Here is a 27,134-nt window from a genome sequence, read left to right as displayed (position 1 = left end):
CAAGAGCTCCTGTAGCAAGCACTTTGGAACCCTTTTGGACCTCATCCTATGTATCTCTTCCCTGACTGTTTATCTGTATCCTTTGTAACAGCCTCTATAATAAAGCAGCACATATATATGTTTCCCTGAGTTCTGTGAGGCATTCTAGCAAACAGTCCAACCCAAGGAGGGGGTTGTAAGAATCCCAAGTTTACAGCTTATTGGTCCAAAGTATAGAATACCCAGATCTGCAACAAGCATCTGAATGAAGTGGGGATGGTCTTGTGGGACTGAGCCCTGACCCTGTGGGGTCTGTGCTAACTCTGGGTAGTTAGTGTTAGAGCTGTTTAATGTGTGTGCGTGGTGGAACCTCACCCACTTGGTGTCAGAAATGTTATGAGAAGAGAAATAGTTTTCTGAGTAATTGAGTGTACACGAAAAAATTCCAATTCTTGTCAAAAGCATATAAGAATAGCACTCCTCATGAGATCCCTATGTGTTACTAATGAAAAACAAAAAGAAAAATAAAGTTACACAATCAAAGGCCTCCGTAAAACTGATCAGGTGCCAGAACCCATTCAACTCCAATGGGCCATGAGTGGTATTCTAATGTTGATTTATACCCCAAGTCTCCTTGTTATTCAAGGCAACACACAGCCCTAAACTCTGGCATCGAAACAGCGTATTAGCATTATCCTTGCAAAATGCAACCAAACATCTGCACCCAAAGACTGACACAAAAAGGCATTTCAGTGTACTCCAGGACAGCACACACAAAGCTGGATTCACATATTCGAATGGGATGCTTCACTGTATGTTTTTAATGAGGGACTGCTTGCCACAAATGGATGAAGAGGGGAGAAAAATCATAAATCATGTTGCTTTAGAAGCTCTGAAAGGCCTGGGAAGACCATGTGGCATTAGAAATACTGCTGTGGCCATTTCTGAAAAATACTATCTGTCCCATATTCTTGCTTTGATATTTAATTTTTAAATTTAGTTAACATGCTTGTTATACATCCTGAGTCACAAAATTTATTTTCTGTAAAAGCCTTCAATTGTGGATTTTTAAAAAAGGATTACTAACTACATAGGAACTACATTTAATGATTAATTTTCCTTTTAACCTAATAGGATATATTATCTTTGTTGGTTAAGTATCCTCTTAGCTCTTTAAGTTATATGTATAGAAATGAAGTCCAATGATAGTAAGTGATTTGTCCAAGGCCAAGAACCCCAAGAATCCTTAGCAAAATCATGTAATTTTCCTATGTAAAATATTCTAAAAATAATGTACTTGCAGCCACTGATCCAAAATATTGATTTGTTTCTCAAAGCATATTAGGCTCATCAGCCCAATCTGTCAGATGTTAACATGTTCAGCAAATGGGGATTCTTTGGTCAAATACATTTGTAAATGTTGGGTTAAACAAAGAGTCTTAGGCATCTTTAGTACATTAAGAAGCTTTATGAATCTCTGAGAGGAGAAATGTAATAGGCAGACTTGCAAACTTATTTGATCACAGAGATCATTTCTCTCTTAGAATGTAGTACAATGTAGTGTAAGTGGTAAAGGTTGTCTTCAACCATTTCTTAGAATCACTTCTTTAGCACTTATCTCAATGTCACCAGATGCATCTTTCTAAAATTGTATCTGGTTATATTGCCCTTCATCTTCTATCCCTTTATGGTTCCCTTCTGCCATCAGAGTGAAAGCCCACTCTAGCATGGTATATAAGGTCCTCAATAACCTGTATAGACCAGATCTTACCACTCCTCACCTGGAGCTTTATGTTCTCAAGCTGTGGTTTTAAATGCTCTTTTTATCCCTGTGTCCCTGAGAGGTACCACAGACTCAAATCCAGTAATAGTGGGTGGGGAGTGGTACAGAGTTCCTTAAGAGGTATATCTGATTCCTTAGTGATCTCTGGAAGTAGGCTTGCAGATATAGCTTGAGAAACTTTTTTAACAACGTTTTTAAAATTTTAAAAACATTGAGTTCATGGGTGGCACAAAAATAAACCAAAGCCTACATGTGGCCCACTGGCCACAGTTTGCCAACTTCTGGGTTAGGGGAAAGCATAATGCAGGACATCCAAGGCTGCCCATAAGCAGTAATGCTGTAGAACATGGATGGAAAATGAAGGATGCTCCATGCCTAGAGACTACAGAGGCTAGAACAAGATGGCACAAGGGGCAGCCAACAGACACCTAAGAGGTACAGCAGTGAAACAACCAAGCAGAACAAGCAGGCCCACACCTCTCCATTTGAGAACTGAGATGGGAGTATCTCTTACCAGGTGGGAGCAATGCTTGGGGCAGAGACAAGGTATTATTTCAGTTACTGGAACATCAAGAGCTAAGGGGATACTTAACCAGCAAAGGTAATATTAATATATCCTATTAGGAGGTTAAAAGGAAAATTAATCATTAAATGTAGTTTTTTTTTTAAGTTTTTTTTTTTTAATTTTTATTTATGATAGTCATGCAGAGAGAGAGAGAGAAAGAGAGAGAGAGAGAGAGGCAGAGACACAGGCAGAGGGAGAAGCAGGCTCCATGCACCGGGAGCCCAACGTGGGATTCGATCCCGGGTCTCGAGGATCGCGCCCTGGGCCAAAGGCAGGCACCAAACCGCTGTGCCACCCAGGGATCCCTTAAATGTAGTTCCTATGTAGTAATCCTTTTTTAAAAAATCCACAATTAAAGGCTTTTACAGATAATAAATTTTGTGACTCACGATGTGTAACAAGCATGTTAACTAAAATTTAAAAATTAAATATCAAAGCAAGAATATGGGACAGATAGTATTTTTCAGACATGGCCACAGGAATTAGCATGCAGGAAAAGTAGGAAGTGTATAGCTCAGAAGATCAGCTACCCATATATCCCATCCAGCATCATCCCCTACCAATCTTGCACACTCTAAAAATGGTACCAAGCATATGCTGCTGTGATTGCGTCTTATCCTCAGCACCCAGGTGAGCTGGGTCACAGAGAATGCCAACTGCTGCCAGGGAACTTCACACAAAAACGAGCTCACAATCACCAATCTAGCAGATACCTGAGGAATATGACTGAAAGAAATGATGAAGAATGTGCATTCAAGGAACAAGAATCCAAAGAGCAAAGGGAAAAAGCAACCAAAAAATAATTACTATCCTTAGAAAAATAGAAGAGGAAAGCATATCTATGAAGAAAAAGTTACAAAAATCCAGACTGATTAAGAAAACAAGTTTTTAAAGATTTATTTGAGATAGAAGAGGAGAGGAGCAATAGAGGGAGAGACTCTCAAGCAGAACGTCTGCTGAATGCAGAGCTCCATGCAGGGCTGGATCTCATGACCCCAAGATCATGACCTGAACCGAAATCAAGAGTTGGATGCTTAACAGACTTGTGACACCCAGGCATCCCAAGAAAATATAATTTTTGAAATAAAATGTTCATTAGAAGGGCTGAAGAGACAAACTGATGTGCAAGTTTCAGAGAAGTACACAGAATGGAGAAACTTGCCTAGAATTACAACATGAAAGAATTAAGAGATGAAAAGTACAAGAAAAAATGTTGAGAGATTAGAAAAATACAACTGGAAGTTTCATCATCTAAGAGAAGTTGCATATGAAGAGATCACATGGTAGAAAAGAAATACCTAAAGAGCTGAGAATTTCCCAGAATTAAGATACACAGATATTGATAGGGCAAAAAGGCTTATCAAATACTACACAGGATAAAGGAAACGCATATATGCACATACATCCCCCTACACACAGTATAGTGGAATTTCAGAAATAGTAAGGTAAACAGAACTCATACATACAAAAAGAAAAAAAAAATGCTATAAAAGACTCAAGAATCAATAACTCCTACTTCTCATCACCACCACTGGGTACAAAAGAACAATGGAGCAGTATCTTGGATGGACTTAAGAATTTTGCAGTGAGAATTCTGTGTCTAATCAAACTTAATAGCAGCAGCAAAAAAAGACATTTTTGGACATGAAAACACCCAAAGTTTACCACTAGTGATAATTAATGACACAGCAAGATATTCAAGGAGTAATGCTGAAAGAGAAATTTTTACTATTTCTCAAATAAGCAATGATCAAGAAAGACATTATCTACTAACAGTCTACGAAGTTAAAGGAAAGATAACAGCAACGTGAGCAGCCGGGAGTGGGAGGCAGAGAAAAGTAAAAATAGGGTAAGATTCTATAACTTGTTGGAAGAAAAAGACTTAGAAACTGATTCCTCCCCTCCCCACCACTTTCTAAAGTTAATGTGTTAAAGTTTGTGTTAAAATTTAAAATTGAGAACTATTAGAGGGAAGAGTATATGGATGCACAGACACAGGGAAACGTCTGGGAAGGCCATGGTTTCAGTAATAACGAACCATTTGTGGTTTTCCTCACACGCTCATACAAGTCCAAATGCACCATTCATGTCTTCCTCCAACAGCAGGAGCACTGCCTTCATCTAAATCTCTCCAAAACCCTCACCATTCTCCCTGCCCTCACCCCGGATCCCAAATGTATGATAAATTTCTATTGCAGCACCTACAATACTTTATTTTTTTTTTAAGATTTTATTTATTTATTTATGATAGTCACACAGAGGCGGGGGGGCAGAGACACAGGCAGAGGGAGAAGCAGGCTCCATGCACCGGGAGCCCGACGTGGGATTCGATCCCGGGTCTCCAGGATGGCGCCCTGGGCCAAAGGCAGGCGCCAAACCGCTGCGCCACCCAGGGATCCCTACAATACTTTATTTAAACTGGTTGTTGACAAAACAATCTTGCTCACTAGACAGAAATTCCTTGGGGACTAGAATAGCCTCCTCAGTATGTATGTATTTATTTATTTATTTATTTATTTATTTATTTATTTATTTATTTATTTATTTAATGATAGTCACAGAGAGAGAGAGAGAGAGAGGCAGAGACACAGGCAGAGGGAGAAGCAGGCTCCATGCACCGGGAGCCTGATGTGGGATTCGATCCCGGGTCTCCAGGATCGTGCCCTGGGCCAAAGGCAGGCGCCAAACCGCTGCGCCACCCAGGGATCCCACCTCCTCAGTTCTATATCCTTTACCACCACTGTTGTTACTCAGTCCATTTATTGAGCAAATGGATATAGAAGCAACCTGTACATATTTAAAACAGTAACTAACAGAGATTGTATACGACTAAGGCTATAAATGATTTAATGTTGTTAAATTATTCATTGTAAGAGAGTAAGAACCATGCTTAAGTAACTATTACATTCATGATAAAGTCATCCTTGCATCTCCTTGTTAAGTTTAGAAATCACTGAAGATGAACTAGATGATATTATTCTTAGAGTCTTGAGATAGAAGACACCTTAAAAGACTGTGGCTGACTGTCCATGAAATCATACTATACCTGCAGAAGCTCTATGTCTTCGCGGTTTTCAGACCCAGGAATATTCTCCATCAATATTGCAGACATCACTCTCACATTCATTTTCACCATATCCAATTCACTGTGCAACTTTCCAATCTGCGGAAAGCAACACAATCAAAAGTATGTGATGAAGAATGGTTACCTTGTTTTCTGCTACCAAGAGGACATTTGCTAGTAGAGAAAAGGCTTTTGTGAAATTTAATGTTTTCAAATTTATATAAATATCTAATTTTTTAATAAATGTAAAATCTGTTACCCTTCTAAAAGGACTTGAGATCTCATGTAAATCTAGAAATGTGCTCTAAGAAAAAGTGAAGGGGAAAAATATTAGAACCAATATGGGAAAGGGGGAAGGTGACTATAATGGCATCTGGACAAAATGGCAAATGTTAGTGGCAAAATCAATGGGGAAAAAAATGAGCATTTTCTAGTTCCCATGGAGTTAGAAAAGGAAAAAAAAAATCAAGAGAAAAACACTTTTTTCTTCTTGCATTCAATTTTATTTTAGTTATTTTTATTTTTTTTAAGATTTTATTTATTTATTCATGAGAGACAGAGAGATATAGGGGTAGAGACACAGGCAGAGGGAGAAGCAGGCTCCATGCAGGGAGCCCAATGTAGGACTCGATCCCAGGACTCCAGGATCATGCCCTGAGCTAAAGGCAGGCGCTAAACTGCTGAGCCACCCATGGATCCCCAACTGCATTCAATGTTAAGAGGAATCGATCACATGGATTTTCATAAAATTTTATAGTATTTTATAGAATACTGAATATAATCCAGTCTTAAATGACAGTTCCCTCATAGCAGAACATAAATAAGTGTCAATAATAACCGATTATCTGGATCTCTGATACACATATAGACAAAAAAAAAAAAAAGTAATTCAGTTGGCACAATTAATGCTAAGTAACAGGCTTCCACTTACTGAACTCTCTGAAAGAGATATGGACGGTCTTATCAGGAACAACAGGAATCAGCTGGTTGACACAAGATCCATTCCACAGCTCAGCCTCCACAAAGACAAAGCCACTAACCAAGCACAATGGTTGAGAGTTTGGGCTTTAGAATCAGACAGAGTCCAGAGAATTCCTTCTACTTAAACATGACCATGATACGTCACATATTATCACTAAGCTTCAGTTCTCTCCTCTGTAAAGTGATGGTAATAAGGTGCCTCCACCTCCTAATGTTAAGCAGCAGCAGCAAACTGCAGGGACACCTGGATGGCTCAGTGGGTTAAGCATCTGATTCTTGGTTTTGGCTCAGGTTGTGATCTCAGGATTGTAAGATTGAGTCCCACTTTGGGCTTGGAGCTCAGCACCAAGTCTGATTGGGATGCTCCCTCTCCCTCTGCCCCTCCCCCTGCATGCATGCTCACTTGTGCTCACTCTCTCTGAAATAAATAAAAATAAACTGTATATAAAGTGCTGTCATTGTTGTTACCTGTTCTGGAACCAATGTAAGAGTAGAGCTCTTGGGAACAATTACAGAAGAAAGAGCTGGTGCGGTAGGAACAGACGTTGATGGGCTCGAGGAGATCTCAGTGGTCTATCAATGTGAAACATGGAAGTATTACTACTGGAATTAACACAGCCACCCCAAGCCCAGTTTGTCCATTCAAATGACTTAATCGCTTCTCCCAACCAAAAGTCCTGGGTAGAGGGTGTTAGCCCAGAGTCAATTGTCAAGGGTACAACCTGCCCAGCATTTTGAGAAGAGTGCTAATAGTGTGCCCATAATAGAGTAGGTATTCAATAAAAGGTGGCTATTATAGTTATTAACTAAATTACAATAAAATGCTCTTAGTTTACACCAAGGATCTACAAGATAAACTGCCATGTGAGATTATTGCTGCCCTCTCTTTGAGTTTTTAAAAAGAAATGCTAAGTCAATTCATGTCAAGTCTTTTAAAGCCACAACTGGCAAAACGCCTTCTTCTCCGCTAATGAGTGCTTCCCAAAGTCAATGCCTCATTTCCAACCCTGAGTAGAGAACCTGAAGCAGGTTCAGGCCAGTGTTTTGACATTAGGTCCAGAGAAGTCACCTAGAAACCTTGTAAAAATGAGGAGTTTAATTTATTCAACAGAGGAATATGCCTAACAAGCTCCCATATTATATATTCCCCAAATCACATATTGAGTTATAAGGTCCTACACCACTACTATATTATGCCTTGAAAGAAAGAATAAAAGGGGCATGGTGAGCAGACTCATAGCAGGTAAAGGTTGGGGCAGGTAGCTAGTGTTCAGGGAACAGACTGCACAGATAGAAGAGTTAGCCTCTGGACAAAGCCTCCTCAAAGGTCAGACTTCTGGTATACACCTGAACTGCTTTTCCATCAAGGCAGGACTCACCAATCTACAGAAGGGAAGAATGACTGCTTTCACATTACAGAAATTACTGAAAGTTAAGAGCTGAATTATAATCAGTACTCAAAGCATTACAAGTTCAAAACCTTATATGCAAAAACCATTATTGTTTAATACAAGACTTCCCATGGTAGAGACTCTTGCCTGTCTAGCACGAGTTCTTTCCTTTGAGAATTGTCCCCTCCTCTGTCTAAATGATTTCCATCTGGAGCCACCATATTTTTATAGGACCTCAGTTAATTTGTTCAGAAATAGAAAACTGACCCAGGTTGGTCCCTTTTCAAAGGTTTTTGAGCTTGGAATCTGAAAAAGTTAAAGCTCTAACATGAAAATTTAAGAGAAATGTTATCTACTATGTGGGAAAAGATAGCCCGCAATGAGAGACAAGTCATAGGACATTTGAGTGGTTGGCTCTCTGTTGTTCCAAAGATCCAGCTAACACCAACCTTCTTGATTATTCTAGGAGATATTGCAATGGTCTTCTCATAAATTCAACTTTTTGGATGGAGTGTGGATGGAGGCAGGGTTGTTCTTTTCAAGGAGAGAAGAATCTCATAACATACTAATTCTCTATTAGCCCAAGGAAGGCATCCTACCTCTTGTCTTGCTGTTTCAGCCTCTGCCTCTGAGGTAGGAAACTGAACACCTTTCTTAAGGAGGTCAAGGTACACTTCCTTCACTTCGCTTACATCCACACCTCCTGGGAAACCTTGTGACCAAGTCTGAATTCAAGAGATGGTTCCAGAGTTAAAGCAGCAGCAAAATCAAAACACAATTTTGAAGCTGATAACAAACATGAGACACTGACAATTACGTGTCTTACTCAGAAAGAGAAAGCTGGTTGTGAATGCCATGAATAAAAACATATGTTCTTCAGAGACTAGAACAATAATATATTTTTAATCATCAAATTCCCATCCTGGCATTTTAAAGAAAGCCTGGCATAGGTACTTATTGTTTTTTTTTTTTTTTGCTGTAATGAATCCAGAATTAATAGATTTCTGAAATAGCATAGTAGTTCCTCTATCAAATAACTTTGAAAGTAGTCTGTTGTCTAACCTGGAACAGTTTCCATATCTGCCAAATAAATGTACACGTTATTTTTTCTGATCTGACATGAATAAGATAAAAACTGAGATAACCAAATTATTCAGAAAAAGGGCACCATCCAATGCCAAGAAATTAGGACTTGGAAAGTGAAAGCCTAAAATACTCTCTGGCTCAATCTGAGGTTGTAAAGGATCACTAAACTGATCAGGAGGTACATAATTAGAGCCCTAATTTTAGAGGTCTACCATCCCATAAGGCATACAATAGACTTACCTTAATGAAATTCAAGATTCTATTCTGAATGTCTAATGGCAAGGTGTATCTGGGGTTCAGCAGCTTAACCAGACTATCTTTAATGAACTCCTTCTTCACAATCAGAGATTGGAAACTTGGACCACAGTTCTGCATGCACATGTCAATAAGCTACATTAGACAGAAAAATTAAAATTTAATTATATCTCTGGAAAAACCACCTCCTAAATATAAGGAAAAAATTGCTAAGTAATGATTTCTATCAGCATTCCAATTAAACAGGGTTTATGGTCTACTAAAATCGATGGCAAAGCATTAGGTTCTGGGAATGTGAGGAAGTCTATAGGGCATGAAGTAAGTGTTTAGAGGACCGACTTCTTGGGGAGTCAGGACACCATCCTCAGAGCATTAACAATACAAGGTAGTAAATGCCAAGGGCCAAATGGGAAGTGCGATAGACACATGGGCTACAGACTGGGTGATATCTGTCCTAGTTTTTTTCCAGGAAGTTCTGGTACATTCCTGTTGTGCTGGCTTTATTAACAATAATACCCTTCACTCTCTAAAATGTCTTGGCCTGAATGATAAATTACATAATCACCCTAGTGACAGACCTTTATGGATAAATAATTTAGGGTCAAGTGATAACTTAGGGCCAAGTGGTCTTAAGACTTTTGGAAAAAGCTGGTCCTAAGCTGGGCCTTGAAAAATATTTAAGTACAAATGAGCATAGAGCTATATTCTAGGCAGGTTAAGTGATATTTAAATAAATGGATGAATGACAAAGTACATAAATTATCAGGAGGAATAGGAATACTCTGGTTGATAGGGGCTTCTTCATGTAGGCAGATGGGAGACACTGGGAAGATGGTGTGGATAAAGTGGCATCATGCAAACTGTAGAGAAACACATGGGCAGTGAATGTAAAGAGTTTGGCCATTGCACAAAGTCAGTGGAGGATTGTTACTTTGTCACCACGCCTCTACTTCAGAAAAAGGTGCAAAGTGATACTCTGGGAAGGTTTTTCAAGCAGCACTTTACAAATGGAACCTGGAAGGATAGAGAATCTAGTAGGCACCCACTATCACAGAACTGATGCAGAAAGCCTAAACCAGGATGATACAAGTGTGAGGAAAGACAAGAGAATCATGAAGGCCGAACTGTACAACTGATGTATGTTGGTAAATGATGGCTGAATGTTAAGCTGCTGTTATTATGTAGGAGACTGATGGCATCTTGGATGGAAATTTGGAAGTGGATAGGGTTGCAGGCTTGGTCTAGGGTAAAAATGAGGAGATGGATTTATTTTTATTTATTTATTTGAGAGAGAGCATGAGCACATATAAGTAGGCGGGGTAGGGGGAGAGGGAGAGAAAGGATCTTAAGTAGGCTCCATGCTCAGCGCAGGGCTTGATCTCACAACCTGGAGATCATGACCAAAGCCAAAAATCAAGATTCTGACACTTAACCAACTGAGCCACCCAGGTACCCCCTTAAATTAGAACTGAATTTTAGATATTTTAACAGTACTGTGGACTAAATGTCTGTGTCCCTTCCAAAATCATATGTTGACATTCCTAATCCCTAATGTGAGAGTATTTGGAAATAGGTCTTTTGGGAAGTAATTAAGTCATGAGCATGTAGCTCTGATGAATGAGATTAGTGCCCTTATAAAAAAGGACAAGAGATGATCTCTCCTAGTTGTGTGAGGATGCAATGACAAGATGGCCAGAAAGTGGGCTCTCCCCAGTCTCTGGATCTGCTGGCACCTTGACCTTAGACTTCATAGCACCCAGAACTGTGAGAAGTCAATATCTGTTTATGCCAGTCAGTCAGTAGGTGATATTTTTGTTACAGGAGCCCAAGTTGATGAAGGCAAAACAGATGGTGGGACATTCAGGGAGAGACGTTTAACTCAGCTATCCATGCAATGGCTGCAGTTCAGGAGGGAGGGACCCTAACATGAGAAACCAAGGCTGCATTTGAGGAGCAGGGAGTAATAGCTAGAACAATAGATTTCACCACTATTCAGGCCAGAAGAAAACTCAATGAAGGCAATCGGAGCAACCAACAGAAACTGAAGCATATAGAGAACATAACACTGGCAAAGTCCAAAGAGGGCAGTTTCTACAAGGGTCTTGTGTCAAAACAGCTAAGGATGTGAATGGAGAAAAACTCTGCCTGGGTTGTTGATCAGTGGGGTCATTACTTCTACTAGCAGGGTTGGGCGGGGAGCATTTTCAATCAAGCACCATGAGCAGTAGTCAGGCTGAGTAAAAATGAGCTGGCACTGAAAAACTCCATGCAGAAAGGATTTCTAGAAGTAATCTAAAAAACAAATCTCTATTTTCCATGCTGCCACCTCTCAAGTTAGAGAAGTCACAGAAACCATAATGTGAGCAGGACAGGCATGATCACCTCTGCAGAAAAGCAGCCCTGAAAACTGACCCGCCCCCCTCCGCCCGTTCTGTGCTGTGTCACTATAACAGCAATACAAAGAGAAGAGGTATGAAAGCTATAGTTTTAAGAGCAATATGGCTAAGAAGGCAATCAGAAATATAGAAACTGAACACATGTGGTTATGTGAAACACAGAAAATATTGATTTTTAAAGATTTCAGAGAGAGAAAGAGAGAGAGAGCAAGCACACGTGTGCATGAGCAGAGGAGGGGAAGGGAAGAAGGAGAGTGAGAGAGAATCTCAAGCAGACTCCTTGCTAAGTGCAGAGCCCAATGCAGGACTTGGTGTTAAGATCCTGAGATCATGAGCTGAAACCAAGAGTAGGACACTCAACTGACTGTGCCACCCAGGTGCCCCTGAAACACAGAAAAATTATAAAGCAAAAGAAAATAAAAACAAAACCCAAAATCTATTCAGATGAACATTTTGAAGCAAGTTGTTTAGAGAAAGTTAAGTTGAAAAGCTGAATAATGAATGACTTTTTGCTGGATGCATTATGATGAGTTACTAGGTGAAATACAGAGAGAAAAGGAACAACTAGTTCAATGGGAATTTATAGAAATACTTCACCAAACCCATTAGGCAGTCTCATTAGGCAAGATAGCCTCTAAGTCTCACTTTCCATAATGGTAAAATGTATGTGGAGTTTCTTGCTAAATATTTCACAAACCAATTTTTATCTTTGGATCACTGATATTTTATGGTAATGGGTAACATTCCCAGGAGGTTACATGGATAAAATCAGAGAGTCAACATAAAATGCTGAGAAAGTTAACATCTGGAGATCACAAATCATGGCCCTTTGTGTTTTCCCCCTGGAATCTAGAATTTCAGGACTAATTATTTCTAGCTCACCTCTTCCATTACGTCACTGGTACCTCTTTCACCCTAGAGTCCACTAAGTACTAGAACCTATTGTGGCAAATTAGAAAAATTTAGGTGTTGCTTTTCTCCATTTTAAAATTGGGCTTTGGTACAATTTCGATGTTCAGATTGTGTTCAGATAAGCTATCTTTGAAATAGGACAACCAAGACACCATAATCTCAGGCGGGATAGGCAACCTAGAAGCCAAGGGACCAAGAGAGTTTAGAGAAGGACTTCAAGCCTCACTAATCTCCTTTTGTGCTGGACTTCGAAGCTGTTTATCGTTCTAAGCCTCAGTCTTCTCATCTGTAAAATAACCAATAATATCTCCCTCTAGAGACTTCTTGTAAGGCCTAAATGAAATATAATGTATACGAAGAGCCAGACACATAGCAGGATCTTAATATATGGTAACTATTTTGATATGTTTCCATGGATAATTTTTTTAAAGATTTTATTTATTTATTCATGAGACAGAGAAGCAGAGATATGGGCAGAGGGAGAAGCAGGCTCCTCACAGGAACTCGATCCCCAGACCCCAGGATCACGACCTGAGCTGAAGGCAGATGCTCAACCACTGAGCCACCCAGGCATCCCACCATGGATAATTTTCTATTGGGAGAGAATATGTTGATTAGCTGACATAAGTATTCTTCTTACAAAGACTAGAAGAAAAAGAGCTACTTGGTAGTTTTAGTTCTTGCAAAAAAATTTCTGAACCAAGCATAGTAAACCAGGCTATCGGCTATTCAAAGCTGAAGACCCCACCAAGGTATGGCCACCCTAGGGGATGAACTCACTCTACAAAGGGCTCCTGGACGAATGGACACATTTTATAGAAGTTCTGTAGCCCCTATAGCTCACCACCTATCTGGTGTTCCACAAAAGCCTATTAATTAATTGATTTCCAAGAACCTGTTCAACTGCTTTGCACTTAACAATAATAGTATCTTGCTGAGGCTTATCACAATGGACTCATTCAAAGGGTTAGCCTCTGGCTAGGAGTTATGAAGCTTGGTAACAAAATGCTTTTTAAAAAACAAAACTACTGGCTTCTTGACAAAATTTCACCAACTGACAGTAGGAAATCACAGTGTAGTCCAATCCCATCAGACCTAATCAAAGCTAACAAGTCCATGGAGAAACCAAATGACACATACTTCAAAGAACATTTATAATTGACTTTGACAGGCTCTCATCACTTCAGAATAATAAAATGGAAGCATCACATATGGGGATTAATTTTTAAAGAGTTGATTGGTAAACATTTAATTGCTTTGACAGACATTGGATGATTCTGTGACTAATTTCCCTCATAATTAGGCCTGGCTTAAGTTAATATTAAAGTCCATTCTGAAGTCATAAACACCTTTTCAATGCAGTGACGAGTCAGAGGTGAGGTTATTGGGCAAATATGTGGGAGGCTATCATGAGTCAAACGCCTATTTTAAGAAAACCCAAGAAGTAGGTACTTTAATGAACTCTGACCCTAACAACAAGGAGCTTTTTTTTTTTTTTTTTTTTTAATTCATAAGAGACACAGAGGGAGAGGTAGAGACATAGGCAGAGGGAGAAGCAGACTCCTTGTGGGGAGCCTGATATGGAACTTGATCCCAGGCCCCCAGGATCACGACCTGAGCCTAAGGCAGATGGCTCAACCACTGAGCCACCCATGTATCCTATGAGGAGCTATTCTGATCCTCAACCCATGATCTCCCTCTTATTTGGCATAAGTTTTAGATTTTCTCATTCTCATGTTCTGGTGTGGAAAACACAAGATAAAAGATGTACAGCTATCTGAGGTGGAACAGGTAATGGGAACAGGCAGCTAGCTGGTAGTACAGCTTGAGAGATCAGATTACCTAAAGGGGACAAAGAATGGGAACCCAAAGAGAAACAGAGGGCGAGAAGAGACAGCCCTCTAGAATAACCCCGCTTCCTCAAGAAAGGCCCTAGCTCAATATGCAAAGAAGGAACCAGGATGTAGAAAGACAAGGAGATAGGGATAAGAAGCAACCACAGAATTACCAAGAAGGCTGGGTACTGCAAGAAAAAGACACATTCAATACACAGAATAAACCATAAAAAGGTGAAATAATACCAAATGCTAAAACATCAGTCATAAATTCATCTTCTTCCCTTACCTTTTTCAGTTAATTCTCCAATCTTTAGTAGCCCTGAGATAGCTTAGATTCCCCTCCATTTTAGGAGTGGAATCTATGAGTAAAGTGGCTGCTATGAGTAAAGGACAAGACAGAAGGAAAAGGATAAAAAAGAGGTAAAGGAGGAAAAGGTCTCTAAAACCATGTTCACATCTTAACTTGAAGGATTTCTTCAGAGATAGTGTCAAGACCACTCATTTCATTTCTTTTCATTCTCTTACTCTCCAAGCAAGATAGGAGTTTTCTTCCCCATGAAACTCAAACACTGGGCCTGTGTGCACCTCAGCCCCATCATCCTCTTGATATACATACACTCCGAGAGCCCCCAAGGGGAGGGTGATGCTGGCTGGTTAGGGCCCTAACCCTGTGGCCCAGTGCCTGGCTGAGGGAAACAAAAGCATGCGGGAGAAATGAGAAAGCTGTAGAGCTCACTCACTTAGGCAGCAGGCAGGGCTTGCAAAACATACCATAGTAAAGATGGCAACTCACCAAAGGGACTGAAGAGGTCCTATAGCCAAGGATGAGAAGAAAAATGGGAACACATCCAATAAGTGCCCACACCCAAGTCACACACAATAAGGTGCACAGCACTGTTTAAATCAACAAAGAATAGTCTCCGAATCCTATGACACAGGAGAGCTTGGTTGAAACTTAATGAGCTGCCAGCACCTCAGGATTCCACAGAGCTGCTCAAGTGAGGTAAAAAGCTAACAGGGAAGCATTTTTCAAGACTTCAATTCTCCTCATGGTTAGCACACATACAGACTTCTTGATTGGCTCAGTATCTACAAGTTTGGAATTACCAGTTCTGACCTCCTGACCTGGAAAAGCTGATTTTCCAGGAACACACTCTTTCCATGAAATTAAATGATATGACAATCAGCAAAGCTCTCTCAATTCTGTAAGTCTCAGTTTTAATTCATATTCTAAATAACTTATTGCTAATTATCTCAGATTGTGTGTGTGTGCGTGTTTGTGAATACATATATATACATATTTTTTTCCCTTCCCAAAACAGAAGGTGTCTATGGCTTAGGAAATCCTAGTCTTGAGTATAACGTTAAAAGTACTTACTGACAAAGTGAGTTGGATTTCTTTATGATTGTAGTTTTTGGAAATCCTTTTCTTCAAAGCTTTTACTGCATCTTTTGGCCTATAGCAATAATACAGTGACATCATCAATGTAGGCACTGCTGAAAATAAGCAGTCTCTGAAAAGCAATGTGTCTTGTGGAAAGAGGAGTGGCTAAAGAGAAGACCAAGGCCCCGATTCTGCTTGAGCAGGTTACCTAACATCTCATTCATCTGTTTTCTCATTCATCTAAGCAGACAATACTATCTATCCCCTTGAGAGAATCAAATGGAATGCTGACATAATAGTATTGCCTAGAAAGAACTACATGCGAAATGCACTCATATCCCTATCCCTCTATCAATGCACAAAACTGGTTTACAGGAAATGTAATTCCCAAAACAATGAAGGTTACCATTTTTGATTAAGACTATTTCCAGAGCACCTTCCAGGGTAGGTGATGTAGGAAGAATTAGGACCATGTAGGTCAGCTTCTGATAGACTACGATTTTACATTATAAAAGAAAGAATTATGTAAAAGTAGAGGATCAATATTTACTTTGAGGTGGTCGAAAGGTGCAAACTTCCAGTTATAAGATTAATAACTCCTGGGGATGTAAGGTATAATAGGATGACTATAATTAACAGTGCTGTACAGGATATTTGAAGGTTGCTAAGAGTAGACACTAAAACGCTCTCATCACAAGAAAAAAAATTTTTGTAACTATATAGAGTGATAAATGTTAACTTATTGTGGTAATCATTTAATAATACATGTAGGTCATATTATGCTACACACTTTAAACTTACAAAGTGCTATATATGCTAATTATATCTCAAAATACTGAAAAAAGTAAACAAACCCTTTTTACATATTTCCTTAAAGTTTTGTCTGTGTTTACACAGGTAGAATTTCTATTACGTGACAATTATACATGCCTTTTTAAAGATTTATTTATTTATTCATGAGAGAGAGAGAGAGAGGCAGAGACACAGGCAGAGGGAGAGGCAGGCTCCATGCAGGGAGCCTGACATGGGACTTGATCCCAGGACCCCAGGATCATGCCCTGGGCTGAAGGCGGCGCTAAACTGCTGAGCCAACTGGGCTGCCCCCAATTATACATGCTTATATAGAATTGTAACTACTATAAGTATATAGATATCTATACTTCTAAAACATTGTATATAGAATTTAGGATTAAACTCTCAGCAAAGTTTAAGAATAAAGATACTTTTTTGAGAGGAAAAATTTTTCTTTGATATTCCCTTGATATTATCAATGAAAAAATTAGTATTATCCGTGAAGAAAACCTTCAGAGGAACCAAATATGGTAAATAAGATTATAGGGAAAATACCATAAACACCCTAAGTACTTACTTTAATACAACCAATATAGTCAATAAGTGTAATTTTTTTTTTCACCACCAAACTAGACTAAATCTTGAACAAGCACGGGAAAATTAACAGAATTATATCCCTTACAGCAACTTGCAATTCAGACTAAATTCACAAAATAGTTGGCCTTAATGATTTTTTGAAATCTTCAATCTCCTCAAGTTTAAAAAGTACAACAAAGGATAGCACATCATTTAAGAACACAGCATGAACATGAGCGAGCTGACATTTAGAAAAAAATGTCTTATAATGAGGGAAAAAACCAAACTGCTAGATGATTTCCTGGTTAATAATGATAGTTGCCCAGGACAACCTGGTGGACAGGTCACCACCAGGAGTTCACTAGCTTCTGGATAATATTTTTTCCGTTACAGTAGCATATAATAGTGGTATCAGAGCAGGGGAATTTCTAAAGAAGGAAACAATTCTGCTCTCTTTAAAGAAAAAGGAATTTGAGCTTCACAAGGACAAAATTTTAAACTATTAAAGAGAAGGCAAAGAGAAAAATTTTATAATGGATTCTCAGATATTCCACATGCTGAAATAAGTAGGTATCTTTCTGTTTCAACTAGATAGGTCTTCAAAAGATACTCGTGCCCAGGGGGTGACTAAAACACTCAATAAGAAAACAAAGAGTTTAAGAGAAAATGTGCTGCAGTTCTGATGCTTCTTATCAGAGGCAAATGTGTGCACCACACACTGTACTCACCCATCGTGGGCAGTGTTAATTATGTCACAGATGTGCATAAACTGGCCCCAATCTTCAGTTTGGACTCCAGCAAATGTAGCCTTTTCTGCAAAGAAAAAGCTGTTGAGTTTGAGCTACAACAGAATTAAAAAAAATCTCTCGTCTTGCTGAAATAATCTGCCTGGGGTTCGCTAGCAAGTACAATTAAGTTTATATTTCCAAAAGGCAAAGAGGGTTTTGTTTTTTTTTTTCCCTGAGCAATTCCCAGTAATTTGGGAATCAATTGGAACTCAAGTTCAGAGTGCTGCCATTACAGCAGTAATGAATGATCTATTAATAAAAGCTGTAGGCACAACACCAGGCTGTAGGGCCAGGATAGGCTGGCTAAATCTCTATCTGCTTGCTTGCCCGTCTTTCTGAGGACAAGCACCTATTGAGCAGCCACCTACAAAGTGCAGTACATAGTGCAAAGTATTTCATCTTATGCAACTTCATTTAACCCACTATTATAGATGAAACAGAAGTTGAGAGAAGTTAAGGAAATTACCCAAGGCTATACAGCCAGTACAAGGTAGAACTAGCATTCAAATTTATTTGATGTCTAGTTTTTTGTTTGTTTAAAGTCATTTATTCTCGGGGGAGAGAGGGCCATGTTGAGAAAGAGACCAGAACTACTGAAATGGTCTATATCTTTGAACATTAAAGCAAGGTCACTCCTAGCACTTGTACTAACCAAACGTGTACCAGGCTGACTTGAATGCTCATCAAACAAGCAGATATTTTTCCCTCTCTAGCCATTCTCCTAAAGAATACAAAATGCCATCTGAGAACCTAAATGAGCTTAATATATTTCCTTCATGAAAGGATAAGATCCTCAGAATGAAAACACAAGGTAGAGGGGGAATGGAAAGAAAATTTCCTCTTCATAAAAAAATGAAGAGGAAGAAAGAATAGGGTTTGGTTGAGAGAACCCTCAAGTTTAGCCTGTTTCCAATCTAGGAAAAGAGCTATTTGAATTTGGCACTCCACGGACAAAGCTGACCAACTTTGTGTTGTTTAGACACATACTGTCATTCCTTCTGCCAGATTCCTTGCTCTCCACTCCATGTGCTTCCTCCTACCTTCCTATCTTCCTAGAAAACTCCTATTCACCCTTCAGAAGCCATGACCAAGTTTCTCCCTTTACACAAGTTTGGAGTGTTTTTGCAGTTTCCTTGTATTGCAAGGGTACTGTATTGTAGTTACATACAAAGGTATGTATTGTAGTTACTACGTAATTGTGTGTTTTTCCCTACAAGATTGCAGGTTCCTAGAGGGTTGAGACCGTGTCTCCTCTTTCTTCAGGTCTAGGCATATAGCTGACAATCAGTAAATATTTAAAGCATTAAATAATTCGTCGGCTTATGAAGATGCAGTCTGAATCTTTCTGCTCAAAGTTCATTTTAATATCCAAAAGGGACATATAGCCGGTTTAGAAAGCCTCTCCCCCTCTGTGATTGTTACTCTTATTTTCCAAAGATGTGGGAACTAAGGTTCAGGTTGAGTGGAGGGTTCCTTGTTAATTGAGCTGCCGGCAAAACTGTCCAAATCTGAGCCTCCTTCCTGTAACCACCAGGTTCTCAGGATTTCATCAGCCCACTAGGTTCCTGACATGATCACGCTTTGCTTGGCATCCACAGGCACCGTGCCACACCTGGTCCCCAAGGGAGGACTGGAAGCGAGGAGGAAGGCGGCTGGTGCTGGTCAAAACAGTCCAGTCCCTGGCTTCTGCTTCCCAGCACGTTATTGAGAGTGCAGCCACAGAAGAAAGGACTTAGGCAAATAACGTGCACGGTTCCTCCCCGGGCCTCCTGTGACCCCGGACTGCTCCTTTGCTCCCCGCTTCGCTTCCTTCACTCCAGGGTTGGGCATTTTCATGCTCTTTGTTTACCCAGAAGTAACAACTCAGGTTGTTGTGGGCTTGGCGCCAGAGAGAACCGGTTTAAAGGGACCTGCCTCTGACAGTGAGGTCACATCACTCAGCCCCTTTGAACCTTCTTTGCCTCCTCGGCGAAAACAGAGAGAGCCACACGGTGCCCTGCAGCGCGCAGCGAGCGCACTGGAGGCACAACTTTCCCCTGGCCCAGGAGCTCGCCCTCTCCGCGCACAGGCCCAAACGTTCCACACCTGGGGCCCGTGCGTGCTCACCTGTCCGGCTCCACGCCCCAGGAAGCGCCAGAAGGGACGCAGGTTTTAAGGAGGGCTTCCGGGGAGGAGGGGGGCTGGGAAGTCAGCCCAAAGGAGATGCCGCGAAGGGGCCGGGTGGGGTGCGGGTGCCCTGGGAAAGTTGCAGGGGGAGGGGAAGCATTTCCTCCAACTTGGACGAGGCTGAGAACGGAGTCAAGCGAGAAGGGGCCCCGGGTCCCCAAGGCCTCCCCTGGCCGTCTCCTTCCCCCCCGGCTTTTTACCTATGAGGTGGCCCACGGAGGTCGCATAGGGATCCCGGTGACTCCTGCCAAACGCCATAGTAGCCCCTCCGAGCCGGGCCCAGGAAATCCGCCTCCACCGCTCTCGGGCTCCCGACTCCACCCGCTCGGTGCCCCTGGCTCCTCCTCTCCGCCCGAGCGCTTCCCGGGCTCGGCAGAGGCTGCGCGACCTGCCCGGCCGCTGCGGGGCGCCGGGCGCGGGGGGCGGGGACACCGGGCGCCCGCGCACCTGCCACGTGCCGGGCGGAGCCGCGGGCCGCAGCCCTGGGAGGCCACAGTCGGGGGGGCGGGGGCGGGGGCGGGGGCGGGGGCGGTTAGAGACCCGCGCTCCGACGCCGCCGCCCGCTCCGCAGGTTGCCGCTCTTCTGCGCGCCTCCTGCTCCCCCTTCAGTAGAGAGGGAAATGTGGGGTTAATCGCACAGATCTCAGGATTATTGGGAGAATTAAGGAGGTAAACCGCTTAGGTCAGTGTCTGGCACCCACCAAATAAATATTTAACCATTAAATAAATTGAGTAATAGAAATACTTCCCACCCACCCCCCCGCTCGCACCCTAGCGATCCTCGGGAGGCGAGGCCCCACCTCTAAAGGTGGTGATCCCTGGCCAGAGGGAAAGGCTTCGAACGTAGGGACGCCCGGGAGCGGCCTCCTCTGTCTCGCCTCCATCTCCTGAGGGACCCCGGGGCGCCGCCGAGAACGCTGTGGGCTCCTAACCCTCCCCCACTCCCTCCCGGGAGCTGTGTTTTCCAGTAAAGCTGCGCAGAGCAGAGGGGCTTTCCTCCAGCTCCAGCACAGTGTTCGGCTTCTGGACGGCTCTGGAATGTAAATCCGAGCCTCAGCAGTCCAAGCCCTTCCCAGCTGCCTTTCAGAAGCAGAATTTATTTCCTTTTCCTGTGCATTCAATTAACATCTGATTAACCATGTTGACAGTCTCTCACCCCAAGAGTGGGGTGTCTCCAGCTGATGGCAGTTAGCCATCGGATGGGCTCCCTGTCCCACCAGACCTTGCTTTTTTTGCTGTCAACTTGGGCCAGTTCCACAAACCCCTTCTTTGGCCCTGGAACTGGTGACTAGAGAGATCAAAGAGGACTTGTTCTGACCTACGTCCTTAGTCTTACACTTTAAAAGTCAAAACTAATTTCAGTGGTGCCAAGGAGTTAACTTTTTTTTTTTCCTATTTCTGTTCTAATTTTTCTTGACCTAAGTGGGCTAATACCTGGGATTCTAACGTCTAGAATGAAACATCTTTACTGTGATGGTGTTCCTTATAATGGGTTTGGTCCTACCTGTAATTGATCTTCTCCACCTGCTTATCCAGGGTGAGTGGCTGTTCTGGATGGTGCCATTTATCCACTTCCTTAGGCGTAACTACAGCCTGCTGACACTGTTGAAAATCTCTTTTGTGACATCACCCACCCAATCTCCATTCCATGTTATAGATTCTAGGTATTTCACTTTCTCTGAACCCTGCAATCAAACAATCTTAAAGAGAAAGTCAACTTTAGCTTAGGCTGCTAGTGGTGTCAGTGGCCTTCCAACAGGGATTGAGAACTAGGAAGGAACCAAACATCTAGACAGATTTTTAACATAACTCTGCAACTTCTTATGTGAGAAGTTTTTTTTTTCTTTTCTTTTTCTTTAAAAATTTTATTTATTCACTCATGAGAGACACAGAGAGAGAGGCAGAGACATAGCCAGAGGGAGAACAGGCTTCCCGCCGGGAGCCTGATGTGGGACTTGATCCCAGGATCCTGGGATCACGCCTTGAGCCGAAGGCAGACACGCTGAACCACTGAGGCCCCCAGGTGCCTCTGTTTTTATTTTATTTTATTTTATTTTATTTTATTTTATTTTATTTATTTATTTTATTTATTTATTTTATTTTATTTTATTTATTTATTTTCTTGTGTTTACCGAATTGAGGCACTTGAGAGAACAGGAGAAACAGCAGCAAAAAGTGCGTTCAGGATGTTATGGCTGGGTGAACAGAACCAGGATTGCAGCTCTGCCTTGGGAGAAGGTTTTCACTCCCCAATGCACAGAAGGGTGTGATGGTGGTTGCAGCTTTCTCTTTTCTGTGCTCTACCACTTTCTTCACGACCCCTCTGCTTCCAACTCTGTTGTGTTTTTATGGCCTGGGACTTCACTGGGAGTGGGTTTTTCCTTGTAGCTTTTAAGCAGCAATTCCAAGAAATGATAACCATTGTAGGCCCCTAGCTGCTCTCGTGGCTTCTTCCCCCCATTGCCTATCCCTTTGCCTGTGAAATGCCTTTACATTGTGTGTGTGTATACGCGCATGCACGCGTGTTTATGCTCTGTCTCTTGGTCTAAATAAAGAATTTATCCATGAAAAAAAAAAGTCAGTGCCACTCAGTGCCATTATGGTCTGGAAGCAGGATAGTAGAATTCACAACCAAGTTAAGGTCACAGAAGGGGACGGAATCCTAGAAACAAACAATGGTAAATTTTCTGTACACCAGGAGCAAAACTCTCACCAAAATTTCAATTCCAAAGAACAGATTTCTTTTAAAAGACTTTAAAGACTTTTAAATTAAAAAAAAGATTTATTTATTTATTTGAGGAAGATATAGAATGGGAAGAGAAGCAGAGGGATAGAATCAAGCTCCCTGAGTGCAGAGCCCTATAGATCTGGAGTTTGTTCTCCAGACCCATGAGGTCATGACCTGAGCTGAAAACGAGGAGTTGGCACTTAACCAACTGAGCCACTCAAGGGCCCCTCCAAAGAGCAACTTCTAAACATTTATATGTAAGTCATAATGCTAAGTGGAAGCAAAGTAAATAACCTTGATTTAAAATACACGAAGTAAGCTGGAACTAGAAATCTATCTGAATGCAGTCTCCATGATCCTGGAAGCAAGTAGAATTCACCTTATTTTTACAAAGATGTGAATTAAGAAATTTCTGAATTTAAGAAAAATAAAGCTAATACATAGATTGGCTAGAGTTAGAATAATGGCTGCCTGAGTCCAAAGCTCATATTGCCACTAGGTGAATCTGCTCATTGAGCACGACAGTCCTTCCTCCCCACTCTTTTAAAGAGAATCTGTTTGATTCTAAGGGAAACCTCTGGAAGAAGGTAGTATAGGGGCAGTCATATATGTTGGTACAGAGTCCTGCTGTTCTCTGCACTTGTTCAAGAATGTTATATTTTCTGTACTAGAACTATATGGTAGCTACTCTCTAAATACATTGCAAGCACTTAATCCTATAATAGCTCTATGAAACCAGTAACTTTATAACCGTTTTACAGATTAGAAACACCAAAGTAAACACATTTTCACACACTTTGCTAGTGAAGTGCCCTCTGATGGCCTTCCCATTAGCCACCCTTCTCCCCACCCCTCACCTCAGGGCCCTTCTCTATCCTACACTCCTTTTTCTGACTGCTCTTTCTCAAGATCTTCACTGGGCTTCATTTTCCTCTCTAGCTTGCCACAGTTCCACAGTCAGCCTTTTCCTCCTTTGTTTTCCTCAAGGTCCCTTCTCCTGGTCCCTTTTCTGTGAAGTCTTTTCTGACCACTGCCAAGCTTTTCTTTGAGCTTTTCAGCCAAGTCCTACCCATAGACTTCTTAGAGCCCATAACACTTTATATGACTTCTTTGTTTAGAAATCTGTTCCCTGCCTCTCAGATAGAAGTCCCTCAAGGGAACGGGACCCTATTTACTGGACTTGCTATCCAGGCACTTAGCAGGCTGTAAGGAAGGTTTACTGAATACATAAATGGCTCTCCAAAATCTTGAGCTCCTCTATTCTTTCTGAGATCCAGTCCTTAATTCCCTCCTGGATGTCTCGTCAGAACCCTAACCTTAATACATCTAGAATTATATTCATCTGCTTTCTCTATCATCTCCATATCCTACCTGACATTTTTGAAGAAGACAGTTACTGATGTATTAGAATCACATGGATTGCTGTAATGAGTACTGATGCCTGTCTCAGCCTCAAAGACTGATTCTGCAAACCTGAGATGCATCAAGGGCATCAAGACTTTTAAATGTTCCTAGATGGGCTAATGGTACTATTATTCCACAAATAAAATATCTTGAAGTTGTCTCCAACTTTTCCCTTTCCATAGAAAGGGAAATAGATTCCCTACTCTGTGTTCTCTGTCTCTCTCTGTCCCCTTGCTTTTTTCCCTTTATGGACACTGCTCAATCTGGCAGTTCTTAAATATCATAAGCCTTAATACTGTTTAGGGAGGAAATTGGACTGAAGCCTACCTTCTCCCAAACACAGCCAAGATCCTGTGCGTCAACAAATATATTACTTAGCTTTAAAATTTACTGTCTTTCACATAATAATTTACCCGTTATTCTTGTAAACTGGATGTACAAACATATATGTTGATTTTATTTCCACAGTTATGTTTAAAATACTAAATCATAGCTATTTCTAATTCTGGAAATTAACTTCAAAGCCCCACCTTCCCTCTCTTCCAGCTCTTGGGATCACCTGTATCAGCTTCCCATGAGAGGGCTTCTCTCCCCAAACCCCATACCAAGCACTTATTTATTCCATGTCTGTGGGCTTTCAGCCAAACTCAGAGACCCAAGATGAGAGAGGACAAGGCACATAAGAGGAGTGGAAGCTAACACTTGTTACTTTTTATTGGGTTAGCCACTGTATAAAGTGCTTTGGTATCTCCAATAAGTCTCATAATAATCTTATAAATTAAGAATCATTCCTGTTCTACTCACTCAGCTAAAGTTACTCATTATCAGGGGGTGAATTTGGGTTTGCTTACAAAGCTTAGACTCTTTTCCAATTTTTTTTATCACTGCCCCCAGAGGAAGGATCATTCATGAATCTCAAGGAGGACCTGTAGCATCTAGCCCACTGTTCCTCATCCAGCAGTGCCAAGTAGGAGTATGTTGATTGACTTTAAACAGTTACCTTTCCTCCAATATTGAACTTTAAACCAAACAAGTGCTTTCCATTAGCTTCCCTCATTATCCTTACAATTAAGGATCTCCGTTGAGTTCTGGGACAAAGGGACATCTGTTGGCTGAATTCCTGTGAAGCTTCTTTTTTTTTTAAGATTTTATTTATTTATTTGACACACACACACACACACACATACAGAGAGAAAGAGAGAGCGCACACAAGCAGCGGGTGGGGCAGAGGGAGAGGGAAAAGCAGGCTCTCTGCTGAGCAGGGAACCTGATGTGGAGCTCTATCCCAGGACCCCAGGATCATGACCTGAGCCACAGGCAGACATTTAACCAACTGAGCCACCCAGGTGTCCCTCCTGTGAAGCTTAAACACAATTTGGAAAATAAATTAAGGGAACCAGTATTTTCATAACCCAAGCCAACTGCCTTTCTGTTGATTTCATGATCTCATCAGTTACACTTAACTCATTTGGGGTTTGTAATTTAATTCCTGTGTGTTCTTTTGAAAATCTAGCTCAGATTTGCAAGTCAGCTCACCTGGGTTCAAATAACAGCTCCCAGATGATAAAAATAATTGCAAATCCATAGTGTTGTTTTGAAAAATAATGAGATGATGAATGTAGGCACTTAAAATGGTGCTTGGCATGTAACAAAGCTCAGTAAATATTAACTAGTTATCTTTTTTTTTTTTTTACCCAGTCTACCAGGTGGCCTGAAATAGTGAGGCTTGGCAATATCTCCCTAAATGTCATGTTTAAATATGTAGGTGTTACCTGTTTGGGAAGAGAGGATCCTATTAGCACCCAAAAGCATTATGCCAGTCATGCATTTAATTTTTATTAGTACAGTATGAATAATGTGTGATTTGTTGAATAATTTACTTGAAGAAAGGTCTTGTGGGAATGGGGCTCTGAACTACCCCAGAGACTCAAAAATGGAATCTAAGGCTGGAGCCAAGCAGTGGGCTGCTATTGGGAAGTTTGTTCTATAGGAGAGCCTTGGAAGAGGAGGTAGATTGCAAGGTGAACAGAGGCATTTCGTTTAGATGCCAGATTGGTTCAGATCCCAGTACCTCTGATTCACCAACGGTGGGCTTTGACCGGCAAATCATTCCTTCAGAACCTGTTTCCTTATCTAGAACATGGAGCTAATTCCATGTTTCTCAGAAAGTGAGTCTCAAGACTAAATGACAAAACATTTGAACACTCTGAGCAAATGCCTTGGTATCTCACTGCTGCTCACTAATTGCTAAAGCCCAAAGCCTAAATAAAGTAGGCTCCTATTCCCTACTTTCTACCATACCATCATGGTTATGCCCTTTATGACACTGATTATAATCTGAAATGGTCTTGTGCAATTATTTGTTTACTTGTTGCCTGTTCGAAAGACTTACTATTGCTCTCACTTACACTGCGAAACATACCCTCCAGATACCCTGTATTGCCTACGGGTAAGACCTTCCCCTGAAAGCAGACCTACTCATAAAGATGAATATTTGCTCCTATATCCACACCTCTCGTTCATCCTCAACCCACTTTAGGCTAGCTTTAAGATACCTTTCAAATGTGAATACTATACTAAGGACAGACTGCTCAGTTCATTTGCTTTCCCTCCTAATATCATTTGTCACAGTTGACTCTGCCTGCTTCTTGAACACAGTTCCTCTCTTAGCTCTTGTAATGGGATGGTGCACTCTCTTGGACTTCTCCCTATAGTAGTGCTGATCTAAAGCCTCCCTCTCCATGCTAGCCCCTCTTTATCCTATTCCTCTGTGTCACTGTCTTCACAGCACTTACTAGTATTTGAAATGGTCTCATTTCTTTATTTGCATGTTTATAGTTGTCTGTCCCTTACTGGCTGGCTCTGTGAGGCAGAGAAAGGTCTGTTTTGTTCATCACTGTGTCACTCAGTGATGGCAGTGCTGCTAGTACTTTCCATAGTTCACTGAAGCTGAAATGCCTTCTGTTGCAAGATGCACTGTTGTTTTAGGGACTACTAAAAGAGAAAAACAAGTTCCCAATTAAATGATGACTTCCTGCTTCCTTAT

The 27,134-nt window shown here is 41.2% G+C and overlaps 1 protein-coding gene and 1 long non-coding RNA gene across 9 annotated transcripts in view; one reads left to right on the top strand and one right to left on the bottom strand.

Moving 5' to 3' along the window:
• The window catches only part of TOM1L1 (target of myb1 like 1 membrane trafficking protein), a 48,905-nt gene extending 27,327 nt beyond the window's left edge, over window positions 1-21,578 (bottom strand). For 2 of the 6 annotated variants that reach the window (XR_007412942.1, XM_025439998.3), the window contains exons 1-8: window positions 21,461-21,578; window positions 20,157-20,559; window positions 17,731-17,815; window positions 15,629-15,707; window positions 9,090-9,239; window positions 8,363-8,488; window positions 6,841-6,945; window positions 5,374-5,490 (exon numbers count right to left, since the gene is read on the bottom strand). Coding sequence is in view for 5 of the 6 variants with exons in the window: in XM_025439998.3 (XP_025295783.3) it covers window positions 5,374-5,490; window positions 6,841-6,945; window positions 8,363-8,488; window positions 9,090-9,239; window positions 15,629-15,707; window positions 17,731-17,815; window positions 20,157-20,214 (720 nt within the window). In the remaining variant the exon portion in view is untranslated. Of the gene's footprint in view, window positions 1-5,373; window positions 5,491-6,840; window positions 6,946-8,362; window positions 8,489-9,089; window positions 9,240-15,628; window positions 15,708-17,730; window positions 17,816-20,156; window positions 20,560-21,460 lie in introns of those variants that run through there. The other 4 variants (XM_049114104.1, XM_049114105.1, XM_025439999.3 and 1 more) reach the window with 4 other exon arrangements.
• A 1,153-nt stretch (window positions 21,579-22,731) lies between these two features.
• Window positions 22,732-27,134, top strand: part of LOC112655132 (uncharacterized) — a 136,041-nt gene continuing 131,638 nt past the window's right edge. For all 3 annotated transcript variants that reach the window (XR_007412935.1, XR_007412936.1, XR_003133549.3), the window contains exon 1: window positions 22,732-22,941. This is a non-coding gene — a long non-coding RNA (uncharacterized LOC112655132). The remainder of the gene's footprint in view (window positions 22,942-27,134) is intronic.

The sequence above is a fragment of the Canis lupus genome, chromosome 9 (genome assembly GCF_003254725.2).
Source record: "Canis lupus dingo isolate Sandy chromosome 9, ASM325472v2, whole genome shotgun sequence".
In the NCBI taxonomy this organism is placed as follows: domain Eukaryota; kingdom Metazoa; phylum Chordata; class Mammalia; order Carnivora; family Canidae; genus Canis; species Canis lupus.
Note: the sequence above shows the minus strand (reverse complement) of the source record. Positions and strands in the feature narration are given on the sequence as shown.